The sequence below is a fragment of the Artemia franciscana genome, chromosome 7, assembly GCF_032884065.1.
Source record: "Artemia franciscana chromosome 7, ASM3288406v1, whole genome shotgun sequence".
Classification (NCBI taxonomy): Eukaryota; Metazoa; Arthropoda; class Branchiopoda; order Anostraca; family Artemiidae; genus Artemia; species Artemia franciscana.
The window spans coordinates 46671009-46686741 of record NC_088869.1 but is presented as its reverse complement, the minus strand read 5'-3'; the positions used below and the strand labels follow the sequence as shown (position 1 = coordinate 46686741).

The 15733-nt window shown below is 36.0% G+C and overlaps 1 protein-coding gene across 1 annotated transcript in view; it reads left to right on the top strand.

Annotated features, from left to right (window-relative positions):
• The window catches only part of LOC136029378 (ras GTPase-activating-like protein IQGAP1), a 156548-nt gene that overhangs the window by 85949 nt on the left and 54866 nt on the right, over nucleotides 1-15733 (top strand). The window contains exons 10-12 of the mRNA XM_065707697.1: nucleotides 9264-9400; nucleotides 13057-13168; nucleotides 15012-15154. Of these exons, the coding sequence (XP_065563769.1) occupies nucleotides 9264-9400; nucleotides 13057-13168; nucleotides 15012-15154 (392 nt within the window). The remainder of the gene's footprint in view (nucleotides 1-9263; nucleotides 9401-13056; nucleotides 13169-15011; nucleotides 15155-15733) is intronic.

The window sequence follows — 15733 nt, the reverse complement described above, 5'->3', positions numbered from 1 at the left end:
TAAGAAAAAATTGTGATCATCCTTAAAAGGGAAATCACTCTTTTGTATATTTTTCGTCTGGTTTAAGATTATATGTTAAAGATGTTGCAATAATTAGATGGCTTAGATGGGTAAGAAATAGAAGGACGAGTTCTAACTAAGCTGCTGGTGATGCTCAATTTTATCGAAAATGAACTTTTGCAATTAATTTCAGCACCGCTCGTTAACGGAATACCTGCAAACAGTGGGGATGGGGGATGACATTTCCCCCCTGAAACATCTGAGACCTTCTCCTGAAAAATATGTCAAATAGACCAGAGACTGGAATATCACATGGAACACGCATAGAATTTGCCTGATTCATTCCTGATTTTTATTTGTCCGTTTGTACCTGCTTCACAAATAGTTCTAGTGTCGGAGTACTTTATAGTAATGTTGGTGGTGTGTGTGTCAGAATTTATTTAAGGTAGAGTGGCTAATGAATTTTTAGCACCAAATTTTAATCTCATTACAAATGTAAGAAATAATGTGGAAAAGTCCTAGAAACCATGGGAATTTTTAGGGTAAAATGGGGAAGGGAAATTGGAAAAGAATAAGACTACTCTTTTGCTTTATAGCTGCTGAAACTGATGAACTATTCTTATTTTAAATAAAAATTCTCCATGCATGTTATGATGTTCCAGACGGAACCTATCATTTTTATTGAAAAGATAAATTTTTGCCGATTTTTTCTTTGAAGTTTTGTTTACCTTAAAAAGGCAAAAAAATGAAAGCATTTTATTTCAATATTGGCTGTTGGTGGGGCGCTTCGCCCCCCCAAGCCCCCCCGCGCGCGTAAGTCGTTACGCGCCATATTAGTTACGCGCCATTGTAGTTGTGTCCCTGTGTCCCACCTGTGAATATAGATAGATTTATATATGTGTTTCAAACTACGTAAAACTTGCGAATATACAACATTCTTGGCTTTCCCATTGTCTGTGCATACACAAAGCCTTATGTACTAATAATGACGTCATATGCAAACGCTCTTTTTACAAACAAACAAACATGCATACACACAACTCGTTTTTATAACGAGATAGATAGATAGATAGATAGATACAATACAAATTAACTGCGTAAAACTTGCGAATATGCAACATTCTCCGCTGTCAAATTGTCGCTGCATATAAATAGATTGTCAGGTTTACCGACCCTCGAACATGCAACGTACAATTGTCCATGGGAAAAACAATCAGTGTTAAGATCTATACCACATTTTTCTAATGATTGACCTTGAGCTTTGTTAATGGTGATTGCAAATGCTAATCGAATTGGGAATTGCAATTTTTTAAATTGAAAAGGCAGATCCGTTGGAATCATGGGAATGCGAGGGATAAGAACAGCCTCACCCTCAAAAGGCCCTGTCAAGATTGTGGCCTCTATTAGGTTTTCCATTGTTTTTTAACGGCAAGTCGCGTGCCATTGCAAAGCTTTGGTGGGTTTATATTTCTTAAAAGTATTATTGGTACGCCTATTTTTAGTTGTAGCACGTGTGGTGGAAACCCTGAAAGATCCACGGAATTTAAAAATTCAGATGGATAATTAACCACTTCATTTGGTTCCAAAACTGTGTCGACTGACTTGTAAAGGACTGCCTGGTCTCGAATCTTGGTCAAAACAATATTGTTGATTTCGTGGACGTCTATATTTTTGGGTGCAAGAATCGCTCTTTCACTAAGCCATTTATTATTTTTATAATTGTTTAGAATATTCGGAAATACTTTTTCAATCAATTCATTTTTGGACGTCACTAAATTACAGAAATCAGCAGGTAGTTGTATACGTCCTGAAATTGAGTCTACTGGGAGCTTTCCGTTTCCAATTGCCAGCAATTGATCTGAAAATGTTTGACAAGAGTCATCGTTTTGCAATCGGACACGCATATTTGTAGTTAATTTTAATGTTTTTACGTGTGCCCATAAATTAGAATTTTTCAGGCAAGCATTCATTTCGTCTGCAGGGGTTGATCTCGGTATTATAGGTAATGTTTGCCTGAAATCTCCCGCAAGCAATATTAATGTGCTGCCAAAGGGTTTCGACTTCCCTCGCAAATCTTTCAAGCATTGATCCAGAGCCTCAAGCGATTTTTTGTGTGCCATTGTGCACTCATCTCAAATAATAAGTTTGCATTGCTGCAATACTTTACCCATCCCAGATGATTTGGAAATATTGCACGTGGGAGTTTCTGTAGAATGCAAATTCAGAGGCAATTTCAAAGCGGAATGAGCAGTTCTTCCACCAGGCAGCAATGTTGCGGCTATTCCGGACGACGCAATTGCCAACGCTATATAATTTTTTGATCGAATTGATGCCAGAATCAGTTTTATCACAAACGTTTTACCAGTACCTCCTGGCGCATCCAAAAAGAAAATTTCTCCAACGTTGTTATCGACACAATGCATTATCGTATCATAAATGTCTTTTTGTTCCGACGTTAACTTGGAAATGTTATTTTGTACATACGACAATAGATCACTCGTACTGTAACTTTGTTCACGATCCAATTCTACACATGTCGAAACAGCAGCGATACGGTTAGGTGAAGGCATTCCCAAATCCTGAAGAGGTTTGTTTGCCATACGTACGCACAAATCTTCTATAATAACTAAAGTGTAGTTATAAATTTCTGATGTAAAATCAAAAGTCATATCTGACGTCTCTAACTGTTTTCGATGGAGTATATCTTCGGACATTTTTGACTTATATTTTTCCCATAACTCTGTAGGAGCTGATGGAGAGCAAGTTGTTAAAATGATGCCAAACAATGCGCGAATTTGACTTGGAGTTGACGTTTCGCATGCGTCATTGATGCAGTTATCCCAGTGTTGGTCATTCTCCAATAAATTCAGAGCTTGGCATGCACTACGGTAAGTGTCATGTATAGTACCGTTTACAGTTCTCAAATACTCAAAGGACGTCGGACCGGATACATTCACCAAAAGCAGGCGTAGAAAGAAGCATTCATGTTGATTGGGGTGAACGGTGTAGAGTCTTCCTATCGTGGTATCTTTGAAGATGGTAGGTTGGCCGTCGACTGACTTACCCTGTTTTCGACGTTCAAATACTTTATTTTTAGTATTCCACGTGTAATACGAAGGCACTTCAGTATACAGCAGTTTTTTTGCAAAAGAATCATTTTTGCAAAGCGAAAAGAAAGCTGTTAACTTTGTATCCGGTGGATTCAGGGCTCTTTGTTGCACGTTGTTTTCCGAGAAATAAACACGTTGACCATTCTGTAAATGTACCGCTAAGTGAACAACAGCTGGACTACGTTCATGTATCGGAAATGAAAGAACTCGCCAAACAGCTTCATTACTGCTTATGTATCTTCCAGCCTGTTATTGTACGATTTCGTCGATATCTTTGATTTCGGGCTGCAAGCCAAAAACTGCCATGTCACTGCCTTTGTTGACGTATTTACATATGTATTTGATTGCCTTTACGGAGTTACAGTATTCAACGTTTATGTTTGCATTAAATGTTTTTGATAATAATGGGGAATATGGAACAACCCACTGGTTATCTACTTCGATGGTGGTACCGTTACGCTTCTTTATTATTGCTGTTTTACCGCCATCTTCAGTAGATCTTCTTCTATATTGTGGGTAACCATCATTGCCAGTAATTGTGTTGGATACTAAAAGTCGAGGATATTGCTTTGTGCACCTTCCTTTGGCCATGCATGGTGAATTTTCGTTCAGTGCACCACAAGGTCCATGTATCATATTTTTTACAATAATATCATGTAACCCCTTATCGGCATTTTCATCAGGTATTTCAGCGGAAATCACATCTTCAATTTCGTTCGAAGTAATTTTTTTATGTAGCCAGATTAGTATATGTGCGTGTGGCAAACCTCGTTTTTGCCATTCCACTGAGTACATCCAACATCGCACTGACCCAAACACTTCAAGTTTTACTATGTAGTTTATCAGTGATTTCAACTTTTGCCGGAAGACACGGGCCGTAATGTCATGTCTATGAACCGCCGATTGTCCTTGAAGTAAAAGCTGCTGTATCTCGTCCCAAGATTGATTACATGTAAATGTAACAAATAAATCTGGACGACCATAGAGACGAACATACGCAATAGCATCTTGAGCATATTCATGCATATGACGGGGACTGCCAGCATATGACGAAGGTAAAATTGTTAATCTTCCCACGTTTGTGGTATTACCGTCATTTACAACTGCATCTCGCAAATGAATGTATTGTTCAGAGCGGAGCTTGGTCTGATTCAGGCGGATATATAGCAAACGTTCTGATTCAATTTTAGCATAAATATCAACGACGTATTGGTGAAACAATTCACGGCATTTTAAAATATAATTTTCTTCATCCTGCCGAATCATTAGTCTATAGGAATAATAATACATTGCACTGCATTTCTTATTCATTTCTTTGTTAGTGGCTGGATTCATCAATTTAATATTAAAGTGATAGCCGTCGGCTCCATCCCAAAAAATGATAGGATATTGTAGGGCATCGTAGCATCGATGAGTTTCAGCAATTCTTAACAACTGAACGTTTCGCTTATGAAGAATAATATCTCGAGGTAAAAACTGATCACCGACCATAACGATTGCCACTTCGTCGATAGTTGGAGCATTGTATCTATGCACATGTTGGCCAGGAGGCGTTTTGTCAGCGGAAATAACAATTTTATGCGTATCAGTAGGCATCAAATCGATGGCTGTTTTGAACAGACGCACTAAATTATTATTTTCGTGGAAAAGATGTTGCAATTGGGAAACGATTGTCCTTTCAACTTTGGGAGAAATTTCGCAACGTGCATTCAATTCAGAATTTCTATCACTGATGAAGTACAATTGTAAAAATTTATGATTCTCGCCTGAGAATGGTAGAAGGGACCCTGCTCTATGATAAATTTGCCCTTTTACTTTGAAAGTAGACATAAATTGATCTGGATTTTCGATTTGGGCTCCAAATGACGTCATTTGGAAACATGAGTTATATTTTCTGATTTTTGACAAAAAACGCTTAGATTCTGACGTAGTTCCAGTAAGGAAAGTCTTCAATGGCTCTGGTGGTGCAGCCAATAGAGGAAGTTTAACTTTTCCTGAGGCGCAACACATTCCCATTGTTTCACCATTGAATTTCAAGGCCTTGCAATAGGGACAAATTTTAGACATAGTCCCGATTTGAACACATCTACTCAAGCTATAATCATCGACTGGTCTGTACCTGAATGCCAGGCGATAACTTTCAGGTTGCTCTGATTCCTCGGCACGCTTTCTTTTCTTACTTTCTCTATCAGCAGCAAGCCTGATTTCTTGCTGTTCTTGTGATTCCTCGGCACGCCTTCTTTTTTCACTTTCTCTTTTAGCAGCAAGTCTGGTTTCATGTTGCTCTGGTAGTTCCTCGGCATGTCTTCTTTTTTCACTTTCTCTTTTAGCAGCAAGTCTAGTTTCGCGTTGCTCTGGTAGTTCCTCGGCACGCTTTCTGTTCTTTCTTTCTCTATCAGCCTCAAGCCTGTTTCCTTGCTGTTCTTGTGATTCCTCGGTACGCTTTCTTTTCTTATTTTCTCTATCAGCCGCAAGCCTATTTTCACACTTTTGTTGTGGTTCCTTGTCACGCTTTCTTTTCTTACTTTCTCTATCAGCCGCAAGCCTGTTTTCTTGCTGTTCTTTTGATTCCTCGGCACGTTTTCTTCTCTTACTTTCTCTATCAGCCGCAAGCCTGTTTTCTTGCTGTTCTTGAGATTCCTCGGCACGCTTTCTTTTCTTACTTTCTCTATCAGCCGCAAGTTTTTTGGCATAGACTCTTTGAGCAGCTCTTTGAGCACTTTCAACATAATTATTCCAAGTAGACATCTTCTAATTTTTACTAATTCGTGACGAGTTGAAGTCACGCGTTGAATAGTAGGAACCTAACAAAAAACAAAACTAATTCTGAAATATTCAGGTAATTTTCTATTTTGAAATAAAACTAAAAATTATTGCTCAGACAACATAAATATTTTTGATGTTTACATAATAGCTTGTACATAATAGTTTACATAACGACAACTAACTTCATGACAACATGACGACATGATGACATGGCGTCACTCGACAGACAGACAGACAGACACATCCACAGACAACTTATTTTTATATATATAGATTATTGAAGAAAATAAACCTAATCTTAAAGCTACATGGTAAGTTGTGAATGATATTCTGAAAGGTCTTTCGTTGGACCTTTCAGGAACTGAGGAAATCTGCAACGTCTATGGAAAGTTTTTCTAGGACACTGACTGTAAGATCCAAGAAGAAACAAGAAACTTATTTTTCGGAATTAACGCAGTTATAGAGATAGCGAGGAATAAGTTTCGAAGTGAATTTTCACCCTTGCACTGAAGAGGGGATTTGTAAAATTGTTAGAAACATCAAGTCAAATACTGCACAAATTGATGGAATGAGCACACTCAAAATGGTTTTGGCTTACTGGCTTCCTGTTATCTTGTACCAAGTGAATATTTCTATACAAAAAGGAGTTTTTACAGATGCACTGAAAATAACTAAAGTCATACCGTTGCATAAAGGTGGGACAAAAGTGACCTATGTAGTCGGAGACCAATGTCAATTCTGCCAATTTATTCCAAAAGTTATGAAAAAATTGTTCACCACCACCTTTATAAAGATTCGACGAGAATAGGTATTATACATGATGGTTACTTAGGCTCAAGGAAAGAAAATTCAACGAGGCGTGCCATGCAATAGTTTCGGAAAATTTTAACTCAATACTTGAATAAGGTGAACAGTGTATGGGCATTTTTATTGATTTTAAAAAGGCTTTTGACACTATTGGTTTTAGTATTTTATTGGAAAGGCTGCATTTTTTAGGCACCAAGGGCATTTTTTTCAAATTGTTTTAATCGTAATTGAATGAAAGAAAGCTATGTGTAACTAAAAATAATAAGTCCTCTCGACCATTTTTTATAAAGTGCGGTGCTCCCCAGGGCTCAGTTCTTGGTCCTATGTTTTACTTGATATTCGTAGACACAGTTTGATTGTACATTCCTGGAGCTTGAGAAGTTATTTCATTTGCTGACGACACAGCCTTTGTCATTGCAGCAAATTCTCCAGAAGAGCTCCTATTAAAAGAAAATATGGCCTATCATTCACCCAAGTTGAATAGATCTGGCATTAAGAAATAATTATGGGTCAAAATCTGGGCTCGGAGCACATTGTGACATGATAGCGTGCAAGTTGGCGATATGCTTTTGAGTTCTGAACCGTTCCTTTTCTTCCTTGTGGTGTTCTTCATAATGACATATCACTCAAACAAGTTGAAGAGATCTGGCATTTGAAATTAATTCTGGGTCGAAATCTGGGCTCGGAGTATATTGTGACATCATAGTGTACAAGCTGGCGAGATGCCTTTGAGTTCTGAACCGATTTGTTTTATCATGATTGCCCGACTTGGAATGCGGCTAGTGTCGCATCTGTGCCACAGAAGACAATGAATGCTAGTCATTTGACCAGACACCCGTTGGTTAGGAATTCGTTTCGAGATTCCATTCGTCAAGTTGAAAGTGTACACCAACTCAAAAATCATGTTGAAAAGTTTTCTGTTTACGAATTTTATAATGTTGCGTTTTTTTTTTGTCTGATACAATTTTTTTTCTTTTTATTTGTCATTTGATTTTTATTTATTTTTTTCTATCTATGCATTTTCTCTTTTTTCTTTTTTCTTCTTCTTTGTTATGTTAACTTATGGTTCATTTTATGACCAAATACCATATTGGTATAACTAGATTATTATACCTGCAAAATTACAACATTTAATTGATGTTATTGCCTTCCTTGCGACAGTAGGGATCGAACCCGAGCATTCTCAGTCGAACGGCACAGTCGTATCCACTATGCTGTCACAAGGTGAAAGTTAATGATGTTAGCTTGACATCCTTTTTATGTTTTAAAATCTGAAAAAGAAAATGCACGTTCAACTTAAAGTACATTATTAAGAATAATCGAGATAAAAGCTACCATTCCTTAATCAGCTAGAAATTGCAATCTTTTCTCACTTGCCGGGTTTTTTTTTAAACGCGTTTTTTAATGTTTGGTTACTTTGGGCTGTGATTCGCGTTTTACTACGTTGCAGCTGCCTTTACAACCACGTTTCAAGAGACTTAATAAACAATAATGAGCTTTAATCATTGAGAAAACAAGCTAGAGGAAAACTTTATGTCATAATCTAAGTTTGTTAGGCCAGATTCTATGTGTATATTGATTCGAGAACCTTCCCTCTTCTTCTTTGTTATTATTATTTTTACGCTTTATTTTGAATTAGTAAGATGAATAGGCATGAATGATATCAAACCGTCGTTTGTTCAAGCTTTTTTTTCTGCTTTAGTGCAAATTGTTGTCACTTTGATGTTTGTTTATAACATTGATAAAATTATTGGAATCGAAACAAAAATGTCTAGGTTTGTTCTTTTTTCGCACATATTTCAATATTTATTGTTCTAAAGGAAGAATTCTTTAGTTTGTGTCAGTCAGGATTTACAGGATTTTAGCTAGTGTCTCCAAAGATTCTCTGGATTTTGTTTTGGGAGGGTAGATTTCTAAAATAAAAGAAAAACAGACAAAACACATGAAATCTAGAGGATAGTTGGACAAAATAGTACACAAATAAGATTCTTGGAGGTGGGATGGTAGAGCCCTCCCCCCTTCACACTCCCTTCTTTGTGTGCTCGCAGATTTCTCCGTTTTAATCTGATAAAATTCCCCTCAGGAAGTAGAATGTAAATTCAGTTGTCTCTATCTCTCCGTCTCTGAAAAAAAGAAAGACAAAAGTTTGGTAGAAATTATCAGTATCTTAAATACGTTTGGCTAAACCTAATCTTGATGATAATTGTAACATTAAAGCACTATACTAAATAACCTGAAATACAGTAGAGGGGATTGTGGGTCTCCTTGCGGACTTTATAATTGTGTAGGGGGATGGCTCTAATTTTTTTTTATAGTAGTAGTTTGGGTTTAAGAATTGTTACCAAATTACATATCCATCTTGTCCATATTTGTTTTGTTTAATTTTTTTTTATGATTTAAGGGGCTCTATCCTCAAAGAATCTGGTAACCTTTAAACTATGCCTTCACCGAAGACAATAGTAGAGATATTGTCAACTTAAAAAAAGGAAAAAAAAGTTAATTTTGTGAGTGTGGACAGCATAAACTTTTAGTTTTTGGGAAGACGAGTACAGTTGCCAATAAATATGTATCGTTTTTTAGGATGTGATCAATTGAACAGATTAAATTTGGCCGTTGAGTCAGGAAATGACACTGATCTTCAATGTATATTGACTTCAGAAGGATCGTTGCTCGTTGAAGCGCCTCTAGATTTTCACTTATTTCGCACTTTACTTAAGGTATTTAATCTGTTTTATTACTAAAAACACGCCGTAGCAACACACCGGCTGAGGCCAACAAAGTTGCGTTTGCTTCTCCTTCGTCCCAATGTATTCAAAGCCCCCTCTTTACACCATCCCAGGAAGTTTTCATTTCCCTTAAATCTTTCCTCACGACATCCTCCCGCCTCAATCGAGGATAATCTGCTTTTCGTTTAGCCCGAGACGGTTGGTGGAGAAAAGGACAATCTTTGGCAAACCGTTATCCATGCCAATCTGTTATCCGTAGAACTTGTCCTGGCCATCTCAACCTTTCTCTTATTATAGCTGTAAAAAGTGCGATTGAACCGCACTTTTTGTACAGCATACTGTTTGAGAACCCTGAGCCTTGGCTATTCTACTTTTAACATCTTCACTGCTCCCGTCGTCTTTACTAAAAATGCTACCAAGGTAAGTGAAGCTGTCCACTTGATCGTATTTTTCATTAGCCAACATCACCTTTTCATCTTCATTTATTCCTAGCCTTAGCGACTGTGTCTTCTTAACATTAATTTTCAAACCTATTCTAGCACCCTGAACTCACAAAACCTCTAAAAGCACTTTCATTTTACTGGAACTTTCATCTAGCATGCTTAAACCATCAGCATAATCTAAGTTCAGTAAATTTTTACTTCCCCATTTGATCCCGTGTTCTCCCATTGCCTTTGCTGTGCTCCTTAAGATAAACTCCATCAAAATGATCTATTTATATACAAACTCGTATATAAATGGGGATAGAACACAATTCTCTATAACTCCTGATTTAATACGAAACCATAACACTTTTCTTGTCCATAACACTGATTACTTTAATGTATTTGTCTGGTATACTATACAATAATAAGACCTTAGCTAAAGCTCTTCTATCAGGTGAAGCGAACGCTTGCTCATAATGTATAAAACTGAAGAATAAAGATGTTTGATGACTCTGGTACTTCTCAATTATTAATCTAAAATGAAAAGTTTGGTCGACATATCCTCTACCCTTCATAAAACCGCAATTTTCTTCTCTTAAAACTTTGTCTACAGCATCTCTAAGTCTAAAAAGTGTCATCATACTAAGTAACCTGCAACCTACAAAATGAGGTTAATGCCTCTATAATTACTACGCTCACTCTTATCACTTTTCTTAAACAGGAGTTCAGTCAGGGTTTTCCTAAAATCGCTAGGTACTTCCCCTTTTTCAATATCATACTCGTAATCTTCAGTAACTTATTTCTACCCTCATAGCCCCCACATTTAAGAAGCTCATTTACCACACTATGAGCATTCTGGGGTCTTATGTTTTTTAATCCTTCTAGTACTGTCACTAATTTTCCTCATAAAATAAGTCTTCCTTCACATCCAAGGTGTCACAAACTTTTTCATACTCCCCTATATCTTTTCCTGTAACTCTGTCCCAGTTTGGCACATGCTTAAAATGTTCTGCCCATCTCTCTTTAATTCTTTCTTTATCAAATTTTGAACTCTCCAGTTAAGTGTCCAACTGATCCTGTAAATGTTCTCTCAAATTCTCATTCTGAAGTTTACCATCGTTAAAGCTTCCCGGAAGGTTACCCTTCCCAAATTTCAGGTTTAAATTAACCATAGACACTACTGAATGGTAATCTTTACTTTTAATATCAATAACAGCACTCCTATACACCGTAGTATCTTGTATTGATCCTACCAGTATTCAGTTTACATTAACATAATCAATAAGGTTAGCTGTCTTACCGATATGTGAATACCATGTTAACGTATGGGCCCGAATACTGCATTGGTTTAACTTGATTGTTATGCCTACAAAACTGCAGCAGTCTGTTTTATTTTCCATTATTTTCCATTTATTTTCATTACTGTTTTATTTTCCTATGCCAGATCTATCTAGGCTAGATTCCATCTATCCCTATTTCTACCGACCTGGGTGTTAAAATCTTCTAATAAGAATACCATATTTCTACGTGGAACCCTGTATATTTTTCTTTAGTAAAATTTATGTAGATGTCTCTGTAGCTGGCTGTAACGGGTTGATTTGCTTAGAAATTGCTATTATTTGCACGCTCTCCCTCAATTCTTTTGGTAGGTATAATGGTTTACCCTTCAGCGTTGCCTTTTTTACATTTGTAATAAATAGTTTCGTACTGCTTTGTCTAACTAAACTGGAAAAATATCCATGCGTTAGTAATTTACAAATTATTGATCAGAGCCATCTGAAATTAGAATCTGGGTTAGTTTATCAGGAGGGGGCAATGCTAAACACCTCTTTTAAAAACAGTTTTGTAGAAATTACGTATTTTAAATTGTAATGTGTTGTATTATTTAGGTTATTCTCTCGGCCTCTTGCTATGCCAAGAGATGCTAATAATTGTTCATTTTAATAATTGTTTATTGTTTTTTCTGCTAAAAAAAATTATTTTTCTAGGCTAGTATGGCTAGTAGGTGAAAAGTAATAAAAGGTAAACTCAAATAAAACTAAAATATATATGCTCTTGGCTGACCCAGGAGCTTATCCAAGGGAATTCAAGCCTTCCTACCTTGGAATGGGTTTTTAGAAATTGTCTCTTGTTCTTTTTGATTTTTAGAAAGGTAAATACTAATAATTTTGAGCTTACAGCCGTAGAATTTGAGTTTTTATAATTAAATTGGATTATTAATTTTTATTTTTCTTTGAATAGAGTCGTATATTTTTAATTACAAGTCACCTGAAAATAGACAATCTATTCTATCAAACTCATTGGTCATGTACTTAAAGTGTGAGGGACATTCGAAAAATACGGAGAATTTTTGTTAACAAGGTAATGGTGAATATTTGATGATGCTCTGAAGGAATTGTAACTGTGTATATTAAGGAATCTTAATAATCTGTCACAAGTGGTCTATTATGTCGAGCTTTTGAGGAAATTGAGCGCAGAATTGGTAATAAGTGTTCATGGAAGCTCCATCTTGGAATTCTCTTCCATCACGATACCGTCCCAGGACATCCATCATGCGTTACAAAAAAAGTTTTGAGAGAGTTGCTTCCACATCTGTCTTATAGTCAATCTGACTTTTTTTTTTGTTCCCTACTCTCAAAGGACGCTTGAAAGACGTCCATTTTAGTAGCAATAATGAAGCAAAATAAGTTGCGCAAGTACGGTAAACATTAGCCCCGTTATTTAGCAAATCAATGAGCTAATGTCTTACATCGTTTAAAAGAAAACGATTTTAAGGAAACTCAGAGGACTCTGATCCTACTTCTTTGGCCGTTTCTATGCCAACTTCTTTCTTCATTCTACTCTAATCAGTGGTCGAAGAAGTTTGATGAGATTGACATCAAAGTTCAATCTTCACTGTTCTAGAGTTGGTAGTGAGCTGTTAAATCTTAGCGCTTTGATGAAACAAAAGACGATAATATGAGCGGAAAGAAGTAATATTTTAGCACTCTGATGAGTCGAAGTAATGCGCGAGATGATGACCATTTATAAGCTCAAGTAATTCTCCAGAGACATAAAATTGCCAGACAGTAAATAAAACATGCTATTTGCCATTTATAGAAATTTAAATGTGACTTTTGGCGTCTAAAAAGTTAAAGTTCATATAAGGTTAAAGGACTGGCAGTGAGAATGAGCTATTCAGTTTTCAAGACGAATAATAGCTCATTTGGTCTTTCTTTGTAGCTTTCTTTGAAGGCGAAACGTGACCTGGGATCTGGAACAGAAAAGCTGACATTTCGTGATGTTGAAGGTGCTATTGTCACAGAGAAGAAAACTTCCGAAGAGTTCAGGCAAGGTTAGTCATTGGATATTGAAAAAGAGAGTAAAACACATTTATTATAGCTGTGAAAAAATTCTGCCAATTTGATTCAAATGCTGTTTTTCTGTTTATTAACCTATTAATATCTCTTGATTTTCTTTTAAATTTGAAAACAACCATAAAATTGGTTTTTAAATATGGGAAATCTTGAGAATTGTTAGCTACTTATAAATTAGTGTAGCTTCATCTTCAATGTGTGCTAAAGCTGTTCATTATGTTTGGCAAAACATACATTTGCATACCGTAGGATTTTCTTGTAATTCATAATTTTGTTTAGCTTAGAAATTCAAAAGATCTGGAAATTAAACTTTTGAATTTGGGCTAAGATCCACATTCCAGGTCTTCAAACTTACGAAAAAATAATAAAATATCAAGTGAAAAATATTCTCTTGATCGACTGTTCCATCTTTAATAGTTACCATATTTACCATTATTATCATCATAACTCGACCTTGAGTTTGCATTGCAACAATTTGTTTTACATAACAAGAAAAATGTGTTAAAACGTTACTAGCTATATAGAAATTAAAGGTCCCTCAAACAGGCTTTTAGGTATTCAAAAATAATGTCTAAACTGCAACATGCTATTTGACACTCTTGAAGGTGCAAAAACATATTTTTAGGGATGATTGCGTCAATGTGTAAAGTATTATTGGTGCAGAAATGATGCAATCTACTCCAAGAGGGAAATGTACATCATTTCACATCCAAGGTGTCACAAACTTTTTCATACTCCTCTATATCTTTTTCTGTAACTCTGTCCCAGTTTAGCACATGCTTAAAATGTTCTACCGATCTCTCTTTAACTCTTTCTTTATCAAATTTTAAACGCTCCAGTTAAGCGTCCAATTGCTCCTGGAAATATTCTCTCAAATTTTCATCCCGAAGTCTATCAACGTCTAAGCTTCCCGGAAAGTAGTTACCCTTCCTAAATTTCAGCTTTAAGTGAACCATAGACAAATGTACATTACAAAAGTTCATTACAAGTGTTGAATAATGAGCATTTGTGCATATTGAACATACAAAAATGCAAAAATGAACATTCAAAATTGTTATCGACTTATTATAAGCTATTAATATTTCACAATGGATGATGCAGAAAAGTCAGCATAAATCAAAACGGTTGAAGTTTTTTGAGAAATTTTAAATGTTTTATTTTTTTCAGTCTACTTAAAACTTCGTCGAATTTTTTTAGAATTTTCGTCGAAAATTGATGTCCCTGGTATTATATATAATTTGCAATTTTTGTCCTTTAGTGGCGAAGTGGGTTTGACTTTAGATTGTTAATACGGGACCCAGAGATCGAACCTTGATGTAGCAACATACTGCAAGACTGACGCAGGGACCTTAGTAGTCAAGAAACGTCGCTAATCTGACTTCTTTACTTAATATATAGTTGTACTGTATCAGATTAACGGCGCTTCTTGACTACTAAGGTCCCTACGTCGGCCCTGCAGTGCGTTGCTGCAGCATGTTTCGATCTCTGGGTCCCGTATTACCAAGCTAAGGTCAAACCCACTGCGCCACCACAGGACAAACTAATATATAGTTTGCGGCAGTGCTGTATTTATTCAAAATTCGTGCCTAAGTATGTGTCAAGTTTTCTTAAAATTAATTAATGCTGTAACTCGTTTAAATTGTGGAATTGAATGTTGTGCCATTTCGGTGTATGTCAAATGCGTAAATTTGCCTTTGCAAGTGGTCACAACAATTTTCGAATGCGCTTTAGGCAGAGTTTATTAACTTTGTGAACACCGTCTGAGTCAGTTACTAGTCCAACGACTTATTAGCACTAATTTCTATTTTTTGTATTTTCAAGTATTGAATTTCCACTCCCAGCTTTATTACTGCTGGACGACTAAAGACGTACCGTTATTAGTTTCAACAATCAAAACAGAATGGAGAGTTAGTGATGAAGTAGCAAGAAATTCTGCTGATGATGTTATTGATAATCCTCAGATGGTAAGACTGTTTGTCCGTTTAAAAAAGTGGTTTCCAATGGGTTGGATTGTTTTATGGCTCAAAATCAAAGCATTAATCAAAACCCAGATTTCAGCTTGGTGGACTTGATTAGATAGAAATAATTATAGATGCTGGTTTTTGAACCGAGATAATTTGAAACCGACCATTGGCTTCTAGCATCAGCTTTATGGCTATTGGAATTTGAATGTCAGGGTTGAGGGGTTTCCCTATAGAGACTTCAAGTTTCAAGTTTTATTTTATACTTTTTTTTTATTGAAATTTGTGAATTCTTGAATGAGTTTTCTAATTTTTTTCATATTGAAGCTTCAATGAATTTATTTCTATATGCTTGTTTTCGGACGGGAATAATTTGAAAACAACACTCAGCTTTCCAGCTATTGGTTCTAGTGGCTCTGAATATCAGGTTTAAGGAGTTTCTTTGCTGGGATTTAAAGTTTCAAATTTCGTTACAACACTGTTTCTAGAATTTTTTTTTTCATTTGCATTTTTGTATTTTTCTACCCAGTGAAAAATTTCTCTTTTGACACTGATCCAATTTCTGTATTGCGTATCAAGTTT